Genomic DNA, 22873 nt, shown 5'->3' with positions numbered 1-22873 from the left:
AAATAGTAGTTTGGTTTAGCCTGAGAGTATTTTTGAACAATTTTGGAACTAATGTACAAAACATTAAAAAAAAAAAAAAAAAAAAAAAAAAAGGAGGGGGGTGCATCAATAATCGTTTTATAATCTAATCGGAGCCTCTGAATCGTAATCGTAATCGAATCGTTAGGTGCCCAAAGATTCCCAGCTCTAATCACCATGCCATGTTATTCAGATCAACGTTACCGCACTCGTTCCAATAATATTGTCAACCGTGTTGTGGATCTGAGGGTGATGGTGGATCTACGACTCCGGTTTATCCATGCTAAGGCTAGTGCACCTGCCAATACCCCATTGAACATGGCTAACTCTTGAGTTAAAACTGCGAAATTCACATTCATTCGAAAGGCAAACCGTGCAGAAATACATTATTGCATATAACACATTTTAATCGGAGAAATTGGCAACTTACTTTGAAATGTTAAGCAGGTCCACTGCCTTCGCATGACCCATAAACTGCAACCCAAAGTATCTGGATGCAACTTGGTCGCCGATCCAATACCTCACATGCTGGTCCAACTGTTTGGACTTGGTTGTCTTGTTGAGGCTTTCGTCGAACATAACAACTAAGGCACCTGAGCAGTTCCTTACGTTAGCACACAGTACTGTGCGATTGCCTGCTGTTGTGATGTTGATGCCAATGATGCTAACCGCGTGCACGCACGAGGTGCATTATGATTTGTAGTGCAGTGCATCGTAAAAATTCTACACGTCATCTTCGTTATGGATTAAAAAAAAAAAATTGTCACGGATATAACTTTGGTTGCACTGAGATGTTCTTCAAAATTAAAACCACGGTTAAAAAATTCCAGACTTACGACAGCTAATTTAATACTTTTAATACCTTTCATAAGGGAAAACTAAATTCAATGCTTTTTTTAAAATACTTTTAATAACCCGCGGTACCACGTTATTATCCATTCAGTACATTACTTTTCACTATTAATCCATGAGCACAAGGTGGCAGCATAACACTAAATTCTGTTTTCGAGGCAGTACCATTAAAATAGGCGTTCTCAAGGCCAAATAACTAACCCATCAACATTTTTTTTAAATCAAGGCTAAAGCAACTTCATCAATGTGTTGCTGCAATTAACTTTTCAACAAAAATGCTGTCTGTTAGAAAACTGAGCTATATGAGCCCGACCAACACAGCCTTCCCTCAGACATCTCATGGCCGATGTGGAGAATAAATCTGACATCCTGTCTGAAATTCAATAAAGAGTGGGAGGCAGCTGGCTGTGACGCTCATACTAATCAGATACTATTTTGCTAAGTTTAGTCATGCAATATAGTATTTTGTCCATATAAATGAAGACGGATCAGCTCAGAAAAATGGGAAACTATAACCTGCCTGCCACAGCATATTGATCGCATCCAGCCTTTCCCAGACTTCTCTGAGGGAGTATTGATGACTCGCCAGTCTGGCTGCCTGACTGCACTTCTTTAGCTCTGCACAGGAACAAGCAAAGGGAGTGAGACTAATGTTCAGACATAACCAAACAGTAATGCATATACAGATAGATATGTTTCGACAGTAGTGACAGTTTCCCCCCACTTTACATTGGCACTGCTTATTACCGCGTCTGCCATTTGGTGACAGGGCACTCCCGAGTGTGTGACATTAACAAATTACTCTTCGTCCGCCGCCTGCTCAGCAAAGGCTTATTGATTAAAGTAGAGTCAAAAAGTCTCTAAAGGTTTGTGAGGGCACAGTAAGAAAGGAGAAATAAGCTCCAATCATAAATCAGAGTGACACAGAAGTTGATGTACTTCTTTCCAACCTCATTAATCAACAGTAAGTACCCAGACTCAAAAGCAAAAATTCTAAATGTTGCATTAAATCTTTTAAAAGTAGAAAATCTTGCCTCTGACTAAGTTTGTGAGGTATCTACAGCGCGATCTGCTCAGTAGAAAAAAGTCAATTTTACCTGAATTAGTGCTGTGTGATCTAAAAATAAATACATTTTAAAAAACTATCACAATATCAACCTATATTTTATATCAAGATACTCCACGACAGAATATATTTTATGAATATTTGGTGAAAAATTATACAACAAATTTGGCAACTTTCCCCACACTTTATTTTTGTAATCGACATTGTGGCAATTAAAAAAATAAAGTGTGTCAACTTATTCAGTCCAAAAACGACAACGTATCAGCATATTTCGCATCCACTGCGTTTTATTTAGTACCGTAATTTTTAAACTATAAGGCGCACCTTCAGTGCTTAATTTGTAAATCATAAGGTGCCGGAACGCAAACTAGATATGACAGCGCAGGGATGACGAGACGTCCACAGGTCCCGGAACATACGCAGAAAATGGTGCTGAAAACAACACGCAAATGCCCACTTGCCATGCTGTGGGACTTACAAGCCTCAAGTTCAGATAATATCCATGGTATAAGTGTTATGACAACAATTTACAATTATTTAGACTGTAATCTGCACAGCACGGGTAACTGCCCAAAAAACACCACAGGTGGGACTTACAGTAACATAAAGTCTAACTGGTAAAACACTTTTAAAAAATCAGAGATTATAGTAAATAACACAAACCCATTCTTTTGGAATTTTCACCCCCGTACAGTAAATTCAACTGTCTTTTTGGTATGTTGAAATACTTTTTGATCCTGGCTGCTTGCTCCTCAGATGCCGCATTTTTTTTTTTTTTTTTTTTTTAATGTCAGGGGCGTGATTTGTTGGTCCAGCTTTTCAGTGCATCAACAAATCTCCGACTCTTTCAAATGACGTTAAATTTTTATAAAAAACTTGCAATTCTTGGTATTTGTTCTGTAAATGAATTTTTGCATATTATTATTTTATTTTATACTGTAATGTCCGTAACTATGCATGATCCCTTTAAGAGACGCTAGGACTGGAGAGCTGTGAGGTAGTAGGAAGCGAGAGGGAGACGGGCGAGAGGCAAAAGTTAGTTAGTTAGTTAATCACAAATATAATTTAAAATAATAATAATAATAATAATAATAATAAATAAAAATAAAACAAATACTACTACTAATAATAATTATTATAATAATTGAAATCAGCAATGGAAATAAGCACAAGAGGAATAGAAAGCAAATAGATTGAAATACATAGACAGTTATGGATATGCAGTGCTAAACAACAGCGTTTTTAGCACTGATTTAAAGGAGCTAACAGTTTGAGCATACTTCAGACCTTCAGGTAACCTGTTCCAGAGGTGAGGAGCATAATAACTAAATGCCGCCTCACCCTGTTTGGTTCTTGTTCTTGGAACATACAGGAGACCAGTTCCAGACGACCTTAGGGGTCTAGATGTTTCATAGGAATCTAACAAATCAAGCATGTATTTTGGTCCAAGGCCATTAAGTGTTTTGTAGACGAGCAATAGTATTTTATAGTTTATCCTTTGACTCACTGGAAGCCAATGTAACAATTTCAAAAACAGTGTAATGTGGTCCAGTTTCCTTGTATTTGTGAGGAAATACATTCTGTACTAGCTGCAGCTTCCTGACTGATTTTTTTATCAAGACCTGTAAATATACCGTTGCAATAGTCCAATCTGCTGAGAATGAATGCATGCATAAGTTTTTCCATGTCTTGTTGAGTAAGAAGCCCCTTAATTCTGGCTATATTTTTTAGGTGGTAATAAGCAGATTTAGTGACGGACTTTAGATGGCTATCAAATTTTAGGTTTGAGTCAATAATTACGACAAGGTTTCTGCCTCGATTTGTAGCTGTAAGTGACATTGTGCTAAGGTGCCTGCTTATCTTTGACCTTTCCTTTTCCTCCTTCCAAAGAGTTTAGGGTGACTAAACCTCCTCTTTTGCCCAGACAAGTCCTACTTTCACGTAGTATCTTCGTCGTCCAGGCGGGTTTTATAAATTCATAAAAATGTCCGGTTTTTATGATTTTTCACGGGAGCAATTTGAAGAGAATCCCTCCGGCTGCTGGGTGGCAGCGCCTGCCTGCGATGACATGGCTCCTAGTATTAGGGAGGGAAGGAGTAGTTCTTGTTTTTGTTGGCAGTTTACCCCTATCATGAGGCATTACCGCCATCTACTGGGTTGACGATTTGGCCACAACGCCTGAAGTTTTTTTTTTTTTTTTTTTTTACGATAAACACGTATATAATGGCAATTGTTGACTTCTGTCGGAGCTTTGACTGTAAAATCCCGTTTGGTGTCGCATCGTTGCGCTGCCGATGATTGTAAACTTTTCTAGCAAAGTTTGATTTTTGCCTAAGCTAGCTATCAGTAAGCTAAACCGCACTAGGCATTGTGGAAAACGTAGTTTTGAACTGCTACGTTTAAGCAAAACTTTAAGAAAACTTTAAGACCAGCACTCTAAGCAACATTACCCCGTGTGATCCAATTTTCTAAAATGGCGACAATCAAAAAAAAAGTTGACTGCGATGGCCGACGCTTCAAGGATAGGTGGATATTGGACTATTTCTTCAATAAAACACGCAACAACTGTGTCTGCCTCATTTGCAAAGAGACAGTCGCTGTTTTCAAAGAGTTCAATGTGACGCGATAATATTACCGAACAAGACAGACAACATTACAGGGAAGATACGCAGCGAGAAATTATAGCAACTTGAAGCTAATTTAATTTCACAGCAGCAGTATTTCGCAAAAGGCCGAGGGTCGAAAGAGAACGCCACAAAGGCAAGATTGTTGAAATTATGAATTAAAAAATAATAATAATAAAGCAAATGTGACACACAGAAGGGCTTGCTAAAATTTCTTTAAATATATTGTTCTACGTAAATCAGCCCGGGTAGCCCCCCACATTTTTACCACACCAAATCTGGCCCCCTTTGCAAAAAGTTTGGGCACCCCTGTTTAACTGATGATCCGTAGAAGAGGCCAGCTTCTTTCACTTGGTACCAGCTAAATATTATTCAAAATGTAATGATGGTGGAAGAAATAAGCATCTTGAATTTGAAACGGTATGTTGTCGGCGATTAGCCTAGCAATGTTGTCAGCCCAAAACCATCTAAATATATATTAAATGCATCTTACCAGATATAAAATGACTACTACTTAATCTGTGGTAATCGTTTGGAGCCCAGTTTTCTCGTCGAATTGCAGCAGTCCATCTCGCTCTCCTCTCCGGGTCTCTCGGAATACGGTAGAACCTCAAGTCTCTCCGTCTATCTTCTCTGTTATTGCAACCGACCGCCACACACGCCTTCACCATTTTTATTATTAATGTTAACGAGCAGAAAAACACGCCATAATAGGAGGAATTTACGTAGCGGTAATGCATCAACAACGACGAGTTGACGGACAATATGGCGCGGGGGCGTGGTTGTGACGTCATGTGAGTAGGGTCTATATCAGGGGTGGGCAAACCGGTCCTCGAGGGCCGCAGTGGGTCCTGGTCTTTGCTCCAACTGATTCAGCACAGACAGTTTAACCAATGAGGTTTCAGTGGAAACAAGAAGCTCCTGACTGCAATCAACTGATTACACTCGTAAGAAACCAGATTGGTGAAAGGCTGTCTTCTTGATGGGTATGAACAAAAACCCGCACCCACTGCGGCCCTTTGTGGAATAGTTTGCCCACCCCTGGTCTATATATATATATATATAATTTTTTAAAAGTCATTATTTATTTATTTATTTTTCAAACTGCATTTTTCTATCCAGAGTGAGGGGTCACACTTTAAATATATTAAAGTGATATAGGCACCTTTGAGTGAACGTCGAGTAAAATTCAAGTATCTTGAGTTTTTTGGAAATCAAAATATGGTCACCCTAAACAAGTTACCATCATTTATTTTCTATTATAAGCCTACTGTATTATATTTCTGGTCAATACAGTTTTGCAATGCTAAAAAAAAGTGTAGTTAGGGTATATTTGTAGTTCTCAACATATTAAGAGTGTTTTTACTCACTTTTTGCTTCTCCCACGACGTTATTCCTCTCTCCTACAGCGTCCATTGCAAATTGCCAATTATGCAAAATGGGACTTGACGTCATCTAGCTACTTTTCGGGGAACCAATAGCTACTTTCCTTACTGGGGAGTTGGAAACACAGACATGAACGGGGGGTTAGGAAGGAAAAGATGCTAAGGGGGAATATATTTTAAAACATTAAAAGTATATAACAGTCATAACACGGTGAAAGACTGTGAATTAAGCATGAGCTAAAATTACCATAATTCAGTTTATTTGTTCATTAAGATAAAATTACTTTCGTTGGACAGCATAACTATAGCAATAAAATAAACCAAATAAATAGTGACGGTTTTAACAACATTCTCACCGTGCAACTGCAGCAGTGGCTCTAGCAATTAGCAATGAGCTAGCCTCCAACTTTAGGCCAAAGAATGAGAAATGACAGAAGCATTGCCGCTCACGTCTCCTCCCTGTCGGTTGTTTAGTGCAAAAACAGCCAAGTGGATCCAAAAGAGGGAGGGGAGGTCCACAAAGAGGAAATGCGGTTCATTGTGGGCTGTGCCTTCTCCCAACTGTCCCGGCTGGTGGTGTTGGCGGTTGACGCCGAGCAAACATTGTTCAGGTTTTTTTTTTGTCTGCTATTCCACTTTTTTGCCTCTTGGCAAAGTGCGTGATTTTCAAGAGGAATGATACGACGAGGCTGCTAAACGTTACGCCGCCCGATGATGGCTTCGACGCGGTTAGTCGGTAAAGTTGCCGGGAGACTTTTGGGAAGTCTCGGAGCTCGTCGCCCCGCTTTTCAAGCGCCTCGCCCTGCAACATTTCTTCACAAGGTAAATTGGGGATTTCTTTCGAATCACGATGCATGCACCTTTCTAAAACTCGCTTTTTAAAAATGATGTTTTTGAACTGTGAGATGAAGCATGAACTTGGAAGTTGACGCAAGTTATCTAAAAGCTTTTTGTTTATTTTTAATTATATATATATATTTTTTAATCCTAACTACTGTCCCCCAGTATAAGCTAAATACCATCAGTTGTTCATGTGAGGGAGACAAAAGTGCAGCACAGAAAATATTATTCTGAAAAATATATACACGTAAAGTAAACCCCCATTTTTCGCGTGACAGTGGAGCCAGTCCCGACCGCGAATAGGGAAAATCCGCGAAAAAACTACAAATATCTGGAATAAGGGCTGATAATGCACCACTTATCGTTCCCACTGGTTGGTTGCCCGATAAATACACAGGGGAAAAAATAATGTTTATATTTTTTTAAATATTGGGAGAAAAAAAACACAAAAATAGGTCAATTCTGAACCATAAATATGTTTGGGTCCACTGTAGTTGAAAAAAAGTAATGTTCTCACTAAAGACGTCCGATCACGTCATTTTCAAAGTATCAGAATCGGCATAAAAATATCGGACATGCCTTTTTATAATATATATATATTTTTTAATTAAATTGTTTTCTAATTGTATTTCACGTTACAGAAAAAATGTTTTACACTCATCCAGAGTCTTTAGTTTTGGCTTAAAGTAGGACTGTCAAATTTATCGCGTTAACAGCGGTAATTAATCACGTTAAAATATTTGGCGCCGTTTTACCTATATATAGAGCCTACCCACGTACCACGTGCTCGCTGTATGGTTCCGCCCACTTGTCCGTCAAAACATAGTGTTAACATGTTACGGCTACGTACATTTCTCCTATTTACGGCGTGTTTTTCTGCTCCTTAACATTAATAATCAAAATGGTGAAGGCGTGTGTGGCTGTTGAAGATGAACAGAGAAGATGGAAGGAGAGACTTGAAGTTTTACCGTATTCCGAGGGATCCAAAGAGGAGAGCGAAATGGACGGCTGCAATTCGACGTGAAAACTGGACACCAAAAAATCACCACAGACTATGTAGTAGTCATTTTATATCCGGTAAGATGCATTTAATATATATTTAGAGGGTTTTGGCCTGACAACCACAATTAAGATCATTGCTAGGCTAATCGCCGACAACATACGACGTAGTACGACATAGTTTCAAATTCAAGATGTTTGTGACTTCCCTTTCTTCCACCATCGTTATTTTTTGAATAATATTTAGCTGGTACCAAGTGAAAGAAACTGGCCTCGTCTATGGGGCTGACAAATAACCACAATTAAGATCATTGCTAGGCTAATCGCCGACAACATACACGTATGTATGTAGTGAGAGTGCTATCGCTAAACCATATAAACATTAAAAGCCTTAACTCCATTGACAAACGACATGAAATACATTAGACTTGACAGTGGATGTTAGCAATAACAAAAGATTTTGAATTGAAAATTTCGTAACTCACCTTTCCAAGCACAAGATAGATTCCTGCCAAATTTTCGTGGACGAGGACCTGTTTCACCCAACCAGCAACGAAGTATTTATAAGCCTCCAAGCTCTTGAAGTTTTTCATATTTTCGTGAGAATAGGCTGATTTAGTGTGGACAAGATAATTGTAAATATCTGCGTAGCAGATGTCAGGCAGACAGGGCGAAGACAGTGGGTCGAAAAACATCGATTTGGGCATCAAATATGGATCTGGCGACTGTATAGAACGAAGCTTTTCCTCATAACGCCTTTTATGCAACAGATCCAGTGAGTTTGCGGCATCAGAAAGCACCGGGTCTTCCATGAAATGCATTTTAAATTCCGCCATCAATTGAAAACAATGCTAATACAGAGTCAAAATGACGGACAAGTGGGCGGAACCATACAGCGAGCACGTGGTATGTGGGTAGGCTCTATAGAGCTAAAAGGCAGTGTAAAATGAGTAGAGTGAATTTAGGCAGTCTTTGGAGCCATTATTTAATTGGCTAAAGCGTTAAAATCCCCCTCTCAACAATTAAAAATATCGTTGAAAGCAATGTGGGGAAGAAAGGTAGTAGCTGATCTTTTTCTTAACACCATATGTTATTTCTCAACGCAGAGAAGATATATCAATTGGTGTCACTACGCACAGTCATGGTTGCACTTCCCATCATGCATTTGGGCAGAACAGTTAAATGGCTACAGTATCATTTACTGAAAGCTCAACAAATACACTAGATGGCAATATTTAGTCACAATATACAAAGTCACATTTATCCTTTAAGAATTAAGTCTTTCTATCCGTGGATCCCTCTCACAGAAAGAATGTTAATAATGTAAATGCCATCTTGAGGATTTATTGTCATAATAAACAAATACAGTACTTATGTACTGTATGTTGAATGTATATATTCGTCCGAGTTTTATTCATTTTTTTCTTAATGCATTGCCAAAATGTATATGATCGGGTAAAATTATCGGGAATGATTGGAATTGAATCGGGAGCACAAAAAAAAAGCAATCGGATCGGGAAATATCGGGATCGGCAGATACTCAAACTAAAACTATCGGGATCGGATCGGTAGCAAAAAAATATGATCGGAACAACCCTAGTTCACACCATTGCATATAATCACATTTATATGTATTTTTTATTAATTTTCATTCAAATGAAATATAAATTGCATCTCAATACATTTAGGAAAACCTGTTCTAAATGTTCCTATGTAAATGTGAAGGAAAACACTGTCTATAATATAAAAGATTAGAGGTGATCGTAGCGATACTTATAGAGGTTTAAGTTAGGATATGACCACATACATTTTGGTGAAAGCACCCATAGGAAACACAACGTCCTAAAATATTGGGGCCCACAGTGATATTTTTAGAGGTTTGCATTACCGTTAGTCGATATCTTCTAAGGTGACGATTGACATTTTCAAACATTAACCCTCTATAGGGCAAGTAGCTATTTTTGGACATTAAAAAAAACTTATAAAGGCTTGGCATCCACGTACGTATGTTAACATCACATTTTGGGTTATGGAGGCCACACTCGAACTATACTAAATGTTAATATTGTGGCCTACATTTTCATTAAAAAACCAAAAATAAATATTTACTGTTTCCCCATTTAATTTAAAAAAATATGAATCACTAATTAAATATACTAGTATATAAACAAAGAATATTTGCAGTTTTTTTTTTTTTTTTTTTTAATTAAACAAAACATGTCAATACAAAGAAAATATTTGGACAATTTTAAGGTCAGTAATGTCTTTAAACGATGACTCAACCATCAAAATAGGTCTCAATTCATTTTGAACATCGAAAAGTTACCGATTATCATGGCAGATATAGTTAGCAGACTTAGGCCATGTCGAAACGTAGCAGGGTATTTGGCAAAAAGAAGAACTATTTCTACGGTTTGGCCTGTCATCCACACATACATTTAAACGAGGGTTCTTAAAAACTGCACCCAAAGTGAAGATGTGCTAATTCTGCGTTTGTGGCAGCTATCATGTGGACACTGATAACCGAAGTGGAAACGTCACTGACTGTGACAAACTTTGTCGCTACGTCACACACAAGGGCTTAGGTTTGCATAGGGACGGTGGGGACATAACACTACCAACTTTTCAGGATGCTGAAATTGTCCCCACCAACGTTTAAGCAACCTTATTTGCATTATATAAAGAGTTCAGTTATATAGGTTAATTTAGACTGTTTTCCCATATGTCGTAATGATAGAAATGACCCATTATTTTCATTATGTTCAGACATACATTTATCCGTTTTCACTTGCTGAATGTGCCAGTCCATTTTTTCCCCCTTAAACAAATGTTTGTTTGGCTCATGACTTGAAGCCCTTCGTCCCGCCACAAAAACACACACACATACTCACACAGCCCCGAAAGATTCATGTCGACAACATGCCGCCTCCTTCGGAGAGGAGGGAAAATAAAAGTTTGTCAAAGTTGTGGAAGTGGGGGAAACACCACTAATTTTGCTACTGAAAGTCAGACCTGCATCAGAGTTTGCATAACATTAAACTTGCTTACCTGCAATACTAATGCGGTCAGGCCAGCCTCCACAAGGAACAACGTCAAGCTAGCGGTCCCTTATTTGGATCATTGTTTGCATTATGGTAATATAGTCCCTAGCAATGTTGAGACCCCAAACCTACACCCTTGGTCACACATGAGACCAATGTTTACATTTGGAGTAACCCACAAGTACAATTTGACCCCCGCCAACCACCCCTGTGCTCGAGAATTAAATACCAAATCAACAGCTGTAACACTTGGCAAATTTTGACATCAACATTTCGCAGCTATCGCCTAATCAATTGAAACAAGTTTGAAAACATAACATGGCCATTAAATGAAATGACCATAAAATATCCATAAAATAAATCCATAAAATAAAAGTGGGTCTTGAACCTGCATAATGGCAAGGAAACTGGGTGTGTGAAGGTGAAATCCGACATCCCTAAATGGAATGTGTAAACTATATGATGCAGCACTTTGTGGATTAACAGCGCTATCGCAAGGTTTTAGCGACCATTCATCTATAAAATGGCTCTTAGTGAAGCGAGGATAAATTGATACATGTTTAATTTGGAATCAAAGAATTGCACACCAGCTTCAATCTAGTGGTTACGAGGCTGTTTTCAGAAATGTCTTCAGGCTAGGCCAGTGGTCTGTAATTTTTAACACTCACAGAGCCACTTCGACTTGTTTTCAATGGAAAAGACAACACTAGGAGCTGCACACACTTGCTATCTGAATTGAAGATGTTAGCCCAGAGGTTGGGTTGGTGGTTAAAGTGGGATAGGACTGGTGGGGGAGCCCTAAAATTCGGTGGTGCTGCACAGTAGGGAAAATTGCATACTATGCATTCTCAAAAGAGAAATACAGGCTGAAACACATGCCAATCTAACATGGCTAGCTAACGCAAAGAAACTGTGAACTAACAGTGTAACACAGCGATTTGGACAAAGACTAAAGTGAAAACTAGAGATGATGCCGATCGATCGGGTCTGATCACGTCATTTTCAAAGTATCGGAATCGGCAAAAAAATATCAGCCATGCCTTTTTTAAATATATATATATATTATATATATATATATATATATTAAATCGTTTTCTAATTGTATTTAACATTACAGACAAAATGTCTTACACTCATCCACAGTCTTTCGTTTTGGCTTAAAGTAGGGCTATCAAATTTATCGCGTTAACGGCGGTAATCAATTTTCTTAAATTAATCACGTTAAAATATTTAACGCAATTAACGCATGCGCTGCACGACTCACTCACGGATTGTCGCGTCTAATCTGTTATAGCGCTGTTTTACCTATATATAGAGCTAAAAGGCAGCGTAAAATGAGTAGAGTGAATTTTGGCAGCCTTTGTTTTTTTTTTTAATTGGCTAAAGCCTTACTATCCCTCTCTCAACAATTAGAAATATCGTGGGAAGCAATGTGGGGAAGAAAGGTAGTACTTGATCTTTTTCTTAACACCCTATGTTATTTCCCAACGCAGAGAAGATACAGTGGTACCTCTACATACGATCACTTCGACACACGATCTTTTCGACATCCGACGTAAAATTTGAGCCGCCATTTGTTTCTACATCCGACGAGTTGCTCGAAATACGACGACATGACAGCACTGCAAACGAACCCACGGTGGATTTTCTTATGTGAGAAATCAACACAGTTTTCAAAAAAAGTTGATACAGTTGGAGAAACAAGGAAAAAAGTGATGCTTACCTTTTGAAATGAAGATGCAAGTTATAGAAAAATATGAGCTTGGGGTGCGCGTCCCTGAACTGGCTCAACAATACAGCTCCATGATCCTCTTATGACCACCGTTCGCCACTATTTATAAGTTAAGGTGACAATTATTATTGTGGTAACATTGCCAAGGAAATCGCCAGCTTTGTCACGTTTTTATCATTTATTTAAGAACTTATCCAACACAAAACGCTCATTGTCTTAAGCAGTTGACTGCTCTCAGGAAAACGAAAGTATTATCTCTACCGCACCGACCTATCTCACTGGAGACGTCACCTTCGCGGTGCGTTCAGGGACAGTAAAAAGTGTCCGCCATATTAGAATCCGATTCGTTACATTATTTTCAGGAATAATTATTAATTCTTCTTCTTCTTCTTATATTATTCTGAATTATTCATTTATAACTTATTTGTTTTTCTATGTTTAATTGCCATTTGTAACAGTGCCAGCAGTATTTATTAAGAATTTAGCGTATGTTTTTAGGCTTTGGAACGAATTAATGGAATTATAATGTATTCCTATGGGAAAATCCTGCTCGACATACGACCATTTCGACTTACAAACAAGGTCCTGGAACGAATTAAATTCGTATGTAGAGGTACCACTGTATATCAATTGGTGCCACGGTTCATTGTGGGCTGTGCCTTCTCCCAACTGTCCCGGCTGGTGTTGGCGGTTGACGCCGAGCAAACATTGTTCAGGTTTTTTTTTGTCTGCTATTCCACTTTTTTGCCTCTTGGCAAAGTGCGTGATTTTCAAGAGGAATGCTACGACGAGGCTGCTAAACGTTACGCCGCCCGATGATGGCTTCGACGCGGTTAGTCGGTAAAGTTGCCGGGAGACTTTTGGGAAGTCTCGGAGCTCGTCGCCCCGCTTTTCAAGCGCCTTGCCCTGCAACATTTCTTCACAAGGTAAATTGGGGATTTTTTTCGAATCACGATGCATGCACCTTTCTAAAACTCGCTTTTTAAAAATGATGTTTTTGAACTGTGAGATGAAGCATGAACTTGGAAGTTGACGCAAGTTATCTAAAAGCTTTTTGTTTATTTTTAATTATATATATATATTTTTTAATCCTAACTACTGTCCCCCAGTATAAGCTAAATACCATCAGTTGTTCATGTGAGGGAGACAAAAGTGCAGCACAGAAAATATTATTCTGAAAAATATACATACGTAAAGTAAACCCCCATTTTTCGCGTGACAGTGGAGCCAGTCCCGACCGCGAATAGGGAAAATCAGCGAAAAAACTACAAATATCTGGAATAAGGGCTGATAATGCACCACTTATCGTTCCCACTGGTTGGTTGCCCGATAAATACACAGGGAAAAAAATAATGTTTATATTTTTTTAAATATTGGGAGAAAAAAAACACAAAAATAGGTAAATTCTGAACCACAAATATGTTTGGGTCCACTGTAGTTGAAAAAAAGTAATGTTCTCACTAAAGACGTCCGATCACGTCATTTTCAAAGTATCAGAATCGGCATAAAAATATCGGACATGCCTTTTTATAATTTTTTTTTTTTTTTTAATTAAATTGTTTTCTAATTGTATTTCACGTTACAGAAAAAATGTTTTACACTCATCCAGAGTCTTTAGTTTTGGCTTAAAGTAGGACTGTCAAATTTATCGCGTTAACAGCGGTAATTAATCACGTTAAAATATTTGGCGCCGTTTTACCTATATATAGAGCTAAAAGGCAGCGTAAAATGAGTAGAGTGAATTTTGGCAGCCTTTGGGCTTTTCTTTAATTGGCTAAAGCCTTACTATCCCTCTCTCAACAATTAGAAATATCGTGGGAAGCAATGTGGGGAAGAAAGGTAGTACTTGATCTTTTTCTTAACACCCTATGTTATTTCCCAACGCAGAGAAGATATATCAATTGGTGCCACTACGCACAGTCATGGTTGCACTTCCCATCATGCATTTGGGCGGAACAGTTAAATGGCTACAGTATAATTTACTGAAAACGCAACAAATACACTAGATGGCAATATTTAGTCACAATATACAAAGTCACATTTATCCTTTAAGAATTACAAGACATTTTGTCTGTAACATTAAATACAATTAGAAAACGATTAAATTAAAAAATATACTGTATATATATTTAAAAAAGGCATGTCCGATATATTTTTGCCGATTCCGATACTTTGAAAATGACGTGATCGGACCCGATCGATTGGGACATCTTTAGTAACTTAGTTATTAAAAGTTATAGTTATTAAAAGTTATTCAGATAACTATAGCGTAAAGAACATGCTAACAAGTTTACCAAACCATCAGTGTAACTCCAAAACACCAAAATAACATGTGAAATGATATAATGATGTGTTAATAAGTCGCTCCGGAGTATAAGTCGCACCCCCAGCCAAACTATGAAAAAACACTGCGACTTATACTCCGAAAAATACGGTAATTCGATTAGGAAAAAAAGCTTCGAATAAAATTTTGCTGCTTCGAGTATTCGTTTAATTAGAGTGGCGTTGTCATGGTTTGTTTTGAAAATGTTTGCATTTAGTTTTATTGATTTGGGTGGATACACTGCCCTGTAATGGCAGAGGTGGGAATGTTTGGGCACCTAACGATTCGATTATGATTATGATTCAGGGGATTATTGATGATTGATGACCCCCCCCCCCCCAAACTCTATATAGTCCCTTTAAATCTCATATGCGACAGAATATGTTTTAATCAAATACTGTACTCTTATTTTTTAAAATTAAGCCGCGGGTTGCCATCCCCTGAGTAAGGCGTTTTTCCCCATGACGTTCATACGGAGAAACATTGCCTACTTAAAGTTCGGCATTCACAAAATCACTGAAATTTCAGGCAACATAATACTTTTTGGCTGTCTTTTATCAGCAATAGACGTCCATTTGAACTTCAAATGGATTGGATGTCTACTCTTGATAAACTCCTTTAAATGCACAGCATACTGATAAAAAGAGCCACATGATTGGACGTCAACCACCGTCAAACATTAGCCTCACAGTTTTATAGTGATTATCTTTTATCGGGGAGAAAACTTGTGCATATTTTGAGTGAATCAGAGGTCGTTTCCAGTGTCCTGGAACGACTGTACTGTACACGCTCAGCTTAATCAATCTGAAAGGCAAGAGTCAGTCTTGACAAAATGCACACTCTGCTTCTTCCCAGCACCTTCAACCGGTAGGCCATTACAGACGATAGATTACGTCCGTCCTCCTCTGCACTGATGGTTATGAATGAGCAAATGGACGGTAAAAAGATGGCACTAACAACCTATCGATAAATCACACTTGTGGGATGCTCGGAGGCGGCTTGAGAGTAGAGTTCACGTGCTGCTGTTGCAATGCAGTAGTGGCCCGGGATATATACAGTATATCAGGCAAGACAGTCCATTCATTTCGGTCTAAAAGCACTCTTCAGTGCTTAATTGCGGTTTGTCTTCCAAGACGAGGGCTGAAACTGACAAGTAATTGAATGAACGCCGCTGTGATGAGCTCGTGTCCGTCGTAATGATCAGCCAGATGGACGTGTTTACACTACGCAAGCCCCGCAGACCGTAGTAATGGACTTGAATAATTTAGGGGGTTCTGTTTGCCGTCCAGGAGAAGACAAAAAAATAGGTGTAATAATGCTTCAGAGGCAAGGAAGAACTGTGGATGCACTTTGATTGCTATTCCGTATATTGTAAGAGGCGCTTTGTAGTGCATTCATTTGGCTCATTGGCTGCTGTTGACGGCGCTAGACGTCCAGTCCGTTTTGACTGGGAGGGTTGCTGGCAATTATTTGCTGATAGATGAGTATTCACAGAAAAAAAAAAACAACAAACAAACAAAAATAATAATAATAATAGGGCTGTAGCTAACGATTATTTTATAAGTCGATTAATCGATGGACTAGTTAGTTCGAATAATCGAGTAATCGGATAAGGAACATAAAAAATTTAAATATCTGAGCTGAGCCTCAAACAGTATAAAAAAATATATACATAAATGATGCTCTAAGTACAACAAAAGCACAATTGGCCAACTTACATAGAAAAAGTCCGCTAGCTTAAATGCTATAAAATGTTTTTTTTTTTTTTTTTTAACAATGCTCTTCACAAATATTTCAAACACATTCCCACAAAAAAATGAGTAACTATACCTATAAAATAAATTACGTATGCAAAAAAATAAATAAATAAAATACATTAGCGCTGCTCAAACTAAAACTTGGCAGCTGGATTCAGTAATGTGAAATGAGTTATGTCATATTCACTGTTGCCACTAGAGGGCAGTGTATCCACCCAAATCAATAAAACTAAATGCAAACACTTTCAAAACAAACCATTACAAAGCCACTTTAATTAAATGAATACTCGAAGCAGCAAAATTTAATTTGAATCTTTTTTCTAATCGATTAATTCGAGTTAATCGATTAAAATATATAAATAAATCAATAAAATGCATTAAAAAAAATAAAAATAAAAAAATAATTAAAAAAAAACATTAGCTCCGCACAAACTAAAACTTATGTTGGTCTTAACAGGGAGCAGCTGGATTCAGTAATGTGAAATGAGTTATGTCATATTCAGTGTTGCCACTAGAAGGCAGTGTATCCACCCAAATCAATAAAACTAAATGCAAACACTTTCAAAACAAACCATTACAAAGCCACTTTAATTAAACGAATACTCGAAGCAGCCAAATTTAATTTGAATCTTTTTTTCTAATCGATTAGTTCGAGTTAATCGATTAATCTTTGCAGCACTAAATAACAATGATTTTAAAATATATAAATAAATAAATAAAATGCATTTAAAAAAATTAATTTAAAAAAAAAAAAGGATACTCACAGCCAGTTTAAATGAATTGGACGTCTATCGTCATTGGTAGGCAATGAATTAGAAGTAAATATTTGAATTTTTTTTTTTTTTTACTAATATTTTTTTTGTTAAAAAATGAGGAAAAAAACATTCTCTCATTTATGTTTTAAATAGCTGTTAATAATAAATGTTATTTGAAATAATAATTTTTGAATAATTTTTTTTTTTAATTTAAAAAAGGGGGTAAGGCAAATATTCTCTTAATTTATCTAATAATTTTGTTGTTGTTTTTTCTTTCAAAAAGGGAATTTAAAAAATGTTATCAAGAATATTTTATTTACTATTTATCAACTTTAGAGTGTTATTTTGAGGGTCATAACCAGAGTGTATTTCAGTTTTTATCCATTATATTATAGTTTTTATTAACATGTTGTTATTTGTCTATTTATTGTAAAATAAATAAATAAATCTTTAAGGAATTATATACTGGTTTGCTGTGGTGACCCCTGAAGGGAAAAGCCAAAAGGAAAAGAATAATACAGTATGGACATTGCAAAAGAAAAAAGGTAAATATTCTCTTTTAAATATAATTTTAAAAATATAAAAGGTATACAACCGTAAATATTTACCATAAAGATATAAACCATAAAGAATTTTCTCATTTGCTTTTCCCCCTATTTCTCTTGTTTTCCCCTTTCCACCCTTTTGTTCCCCCTCTTCTTTCCCTTTGTTTTACCTTTTCCACAATTAAATTTTCTAGAGCTGCAGGTATCTGTATTTTAAGTCGATTAATCAATGAACTTGTTAGTTTGAATACTCGAGTAATCGGATAAGGAACATTAAAAAAAATTAAAATCCCTGAGCTGAGCCTTAAACGTTAAAAACAAATAAAGGATCTAAGTACAACAAATTGGCTAACTTACATAGCAAAAGTCCGCTATTAATCGAGTAATCGGATAAAACATTTTTTTTAGGTAGAGGGCAATTATAAATATACATGAAAAAACAAGACATTTCATCTAATATTGAACCATTTTCAGTCAGCCAATGTCTTTATTTTCGATGTAAATTATTGAAACTAGGGCTGCAGCTATGGATTATTTTAGTAGTCGATTAATCGATGAACTAGTTAGTTAGTACATAGCAAAAGTCCGCTAGCTTAAATGCTATAAAACACTAACGCTTTTTTTTTTTTTTAACAATCCTTTTAACAAATGGTTCAGACACACATTCCCTCAAAAAAAATCAGCTAAATATACCAATAATCTAAATTACGAATGAATTAGAAAAAACATTTGCCCAAACAAAAACTTGGCTTATGTTGGTCTTAACATGGAGCAGCTGGATTCAGCTATGTGAAATGAGGCAGACTACAGGGCAGTGTATCCACCCAAATCAGTAAAACTAAATGCAAGCACTTTCAAAATAAACCACTTTAATTAAACGAATACTCGAAGCAGCAAAATTTGATTTGAATCTTTTTTTTCCTCATAGAATACTCGAGTTAATCGATTAATCGATTAAGGGTTAAGACTCTTAACCCTTTGGACCGGCTCCATTTTAAAAGGTTTAAAGAAGGCTCACCGAGAACAGGTTGACGATTTATTCGGATCGACAGTGATCAAACAGAAAGGCGAAACAGGCACAGTCATAGAGCTGAAACGAATACTCGAGCAACTCGAGTAACTCGAGTTTAAAAACTGATCCGAGTAATTTTATTCACCTCGAGCAATCGTTTATTTTGACAGCTCTAAGCATCACGTTTTGCTCGGACTACTTTTAATGCGGGACAACGCGCTGATGGTGCGTAGAGGAAGAAGCAAAAAACAAAACAACAACAAAAAACTTACGGCAGCCGACAGCCGCTACAAACGACGCCGACGTTGCTAAATACTAGCCCGCACGATGCTACATTGGTAGCAGGTAGCGTCTGATGAGTCTCATAGAGATCACATGTATGTTGAACTAGATGCTTAATGACAGACTCTGCAGCGCCTGGGCAGCACTGGTAAACAGCCGCCATCTTAAAACAGTAGCGCGCTAGGCGCCAATAAAGAGCGCTAAGCGCTAATAAAGAGCGCTAATAAATAAGATTAACGTTACTGTCACTAGCTCAAGTAACGTTAGCCCTGCGGAGGGCTAGGTTTCTATGAATTATGACCACTTTCGATGCGTGGCTAATGTGTCTTACATACAGGCTTTAACATAACATAACGTTGTGGAGTGATGAGTGTGTAAAATAAAAACTCAATAATGCTAACTATCAATTTTAGCTCAGTAGTCATTGCTGGATAAAACACCAAGTAGCACTGGTCCCTAATGTGCTCCGATACAGCCTCAGTGTTTCCCACCAATGAACGAGACTGTGGCGGCCCGCCACAGTCTCGTTTGACAACCCCCCCCCCCAACGCCGGGAAAAAAAAAAAAAAAAACTAATCAGATGCGTCAGTCAGCCGATTACACAGCTGTAGCCCACTCCACTCTACTACCCGCGCGAGCGAGAGCAGCATTTTAGAGTAGTATTTTATTTATTTATTTATTTAAGAGACGCAAGGGGGACGAGTAGGAAGAATGGGAGAACGAGCGAGATAGCGAGAGATAGCGGTCGCATGTCTTAGCAGCCCGCTGCTATTCTGTTATTGTTTTTCTTTATTATTGTTACCACAATCAAGTGGGTAAGCAAATACAGACTTCTCTCCTTCTTCCCCATATCCGGGGCATTACAATAGTTTGGATCGGACTTTTCGGCGAAAGTGAGCGGTGGACGGCCGTCTTGGACGGACAGCAAACTTTGATTGAACTTGCGCGGAGAGGCGGGGCCCAAAATAAAGCCTTGCTCTATTTTCAGGGCGTTGGTCACAGTAAAGTATTTATTAGTTCAAGCAGAGTAAAATGATAATATTCACGGTACAAGAACGTCGTTTCCGTGTCCATCGATTGGTAAGAAAAGGCTGTTTGTACGAGTGACGTGTGGGCGCTCCCGTCGGGGGGATATTTCGCGTGGAGTGGCTATTTTTCGGCACAACACCGACGCGCCAACTTCAGACAGGAGTTGGATAAATGCGCCCCCCCCCAATTTCGCGAGCTCTGGGACACTCGAAAAATGACTCTCATACCTCTCCTTGCTAAGTTAATGGTACCTCGATGTGCGTTTGTGTGGAAATTTAGTTCACGAACAACGGGGAAAAAACTATTCACCTTCTCACCGAATCAAGAAAAACTCTTTACACGGCCATTAGAAACGGCCCAGTCCTGTAAATGGGTCAGTTGACAGAAGGACTGTTATTGTTGTGGTAATATAGTACTTATGAGGGTCAAATAAAAAGGAAAAAGGAGGGCTACGACGGCGGTCTGTAACGCGCGGCTCTTGGGCCGCATGCGGCTCTTAAGTGCTGCTTCGGAGCTTTTTTTTTTTTTTTTTAATGGAAAAAGATGGGGGAGGGAAATATATTTTTTGTTTTAATAGGATTTCTAGGAGGGCAAACATGATACAAACATTCTTTCAATTCATTAATAATGTAATGAAGTTAAACTTGTGGTGTCATCGTACAACAGAGTAGTCACGTGGTGCGCTATAGGATCCACTGCAGGGAAAATAAACATTTAATCATGAAGGCTAATTATGTATTTCTAGCCAACTTAGTCATTTTTATAGTAGGCTAATATAGCTAGTATTGATAATTATAAGGCTTGTACAAGGCTTTTAATTTTTTGCTGCTCCAGACATACTGTATCAGTTTTTTTTTTTTTTGCGGGGGGGGGGATGTCAAATATGGCTCTTTCAACAGTTTGGGGTGCCAACCCTGAGTCACTACAAGATGTAAGTTGTACTATTGCTACGAGAAAAAAAGTCGCATTATTACATAGGGTAACGTAGCTGTAATCAGCAACGCATTTTACATACATGTACCGTAGCTGAGAGCTATAACATTAGCCTAGCTAATGAAATATTTCAAATATATCTGTGTTATGGTTCTTCTTGGGGGGAAAAAAATAATGAAAAAAAAAAAAAATCGCCGTGGCACAACATGGTGTGGCTGTCCGACTCCGATGCAGCCCACCACCACAGTTTCAAAAAATCCTATGGTCAGAGACCCTCCCACCACAGTCTCCTAAAATCCTGTGGGAAACACTGCAGCCTGTATCATACATTTATTTTGAACACTGCAAAAACTCAAAATCCTGTCAGGACTTACAGTTTAGACTAACTTAAAACTTTAAAACTTAAAAATGTCTTGACACAAATAGAAATTCAATTGACACACGTGGGAAAAATCCTAACTTTTAAGTGATGTGTGTTATCAAGCGTAACGGCATTTTTAGGTATATATATATATATATATATATATTTTTTTTTTTTTTTTTAATAAGATCTAAAGGTTTTTTGAGTGAAAGCAGTGAATTAGTCTTTTCTTATTGGTTACATCTGAGATGCAATTGTTGGCTGTTTTCAACAATATACATCGAAAATAAAGACATTAATTGACTGAAAATGGTTCAAGATTAGATGAAATGTCTTGTTTTCTCGTGTATATTTATAATTGCTCTTCACCTAAAAATATATTTGTTTTATCCAATTACTCGATTAATCGATAGAATTTTCAGTCGATTACTCCATTACTCAAATATTCGATAGCTGCAGCCCTAGGCACAGACTCAGGCGAGGGGGCAAACTAGTTCCAAGGTCATCGTATCAGAAGTCAACAAAAGGTTCCTGAGAAAAAGGACAACGCTTGGTTAAACATTGTCTTTTGAAGGCTCTCGCGGGGCGGGCCGTGAGCAGGAAGAAGGGTGTGTTTGGAATTATTGTCTGTTTGTGGATTGGACCGGAGGATTCGGGAGTTACTGTTGTCCGGGCAACGAGAGTTGTGGATTTTGCCACCTCAGCGTCAAAGGGGCTCTTGGAGTCTTGTCAGTCATGTTATCAGTTGGATATCGGGCATTCTCCATTGCTCCTTGTGTTGGGACAGACCATCCCGCCAGTTGTTCTGGATTTTCCGGGAGAACTGATTGCGAGAGTTGGTGCGTCAATCTTGCTAATGACGCACACGTTGGGCTTCCGTGCTAAGAAGGCATCGTGTATCTCTTATGCCCTATATTCTTTGTTTTCCTTAAACTATGGTATAAGTGCTATTTATTTTATATTGGGTGTGTTAGAGTAATACAAACAGTCAAACAGTAAATACGAGAAACGATATTATTCCCTGATTAATTATATTGTGTTAGAGTAATGCTAACAGTTCGACGGTGTCTACGAGAAAAGGTACTATCTCCTTCACAGTCAAAATGGATTCGACTGCTATCGTCGTCAACAGCAGCCAATAAGTGAAAAAATTTTCGTTTTCATGTTGTGTTTGCCCTCCAAAGCTGCAAGGATCACAGACTAAAGAACAAGACAAACGCTTGGCTGCCTTCACTTTATCACAATGACAGCTGGGAATAATAGAATTTTCTTCCATAGTAGTCCTTCCTTTATACCCCTAAAGCCTTTTTTTTAGACGT

At 37.9% G+C, this 22873-nt stretch overlaps 1 protein-coding gene across 4 annotated transcripts in view; it reads left to right on the top strand.

Moving 5' to 3' along the window:
- Positions 1-6315: 6315 nt before the first annotated feature.
- LOC130920726 (calcium uniporter regulatory subunit MCUb, mitochondrial-like) overlaps positions 6316-22873 on the top strand; it is a 42328-nt gene continuing 25770 nt past the window's right edge. Inside the window, exon 1 of one of the 4 annotated variants that reach the window (XM_057844129.1) lies at positions 6316-6767. In XM_057844129.1, coding sequence (XP_057700112.1) covers positions 6657-6767 — 111 coding nt within the window. In that variant the 5' untranslated portion in view covers positions 6316-6656. Of the gene's footprint in view, positions 6768-13222; positions 13484-22873 lie in introns of those variants that run through there. The other 3 variants (XM_057844127.1, XM_057844130.1, XM_057844128.1) reach the window with 3 other exon arrangements.

This window comes from Corythoichthys intestinalis, chromosome 8, assembly GCF_030265065.1.
Source record: "Corythoichthys intestinalis isolate RoL2023-P3 chromosome 8, ASM3026506v1, whole genome shotgun sequence".
Lineage (NCBI taxonomy): Eukaryota > Metazoa > Chordata > Actinopteri > Syngnathiformes > Syngnathidae > Corythoichthys > Corythoichthys intestinalis.
Note: the sequence above shows the minus strand (reverse complement) of the source record. Positions and strands in the feature narration are given on the sequence as shown.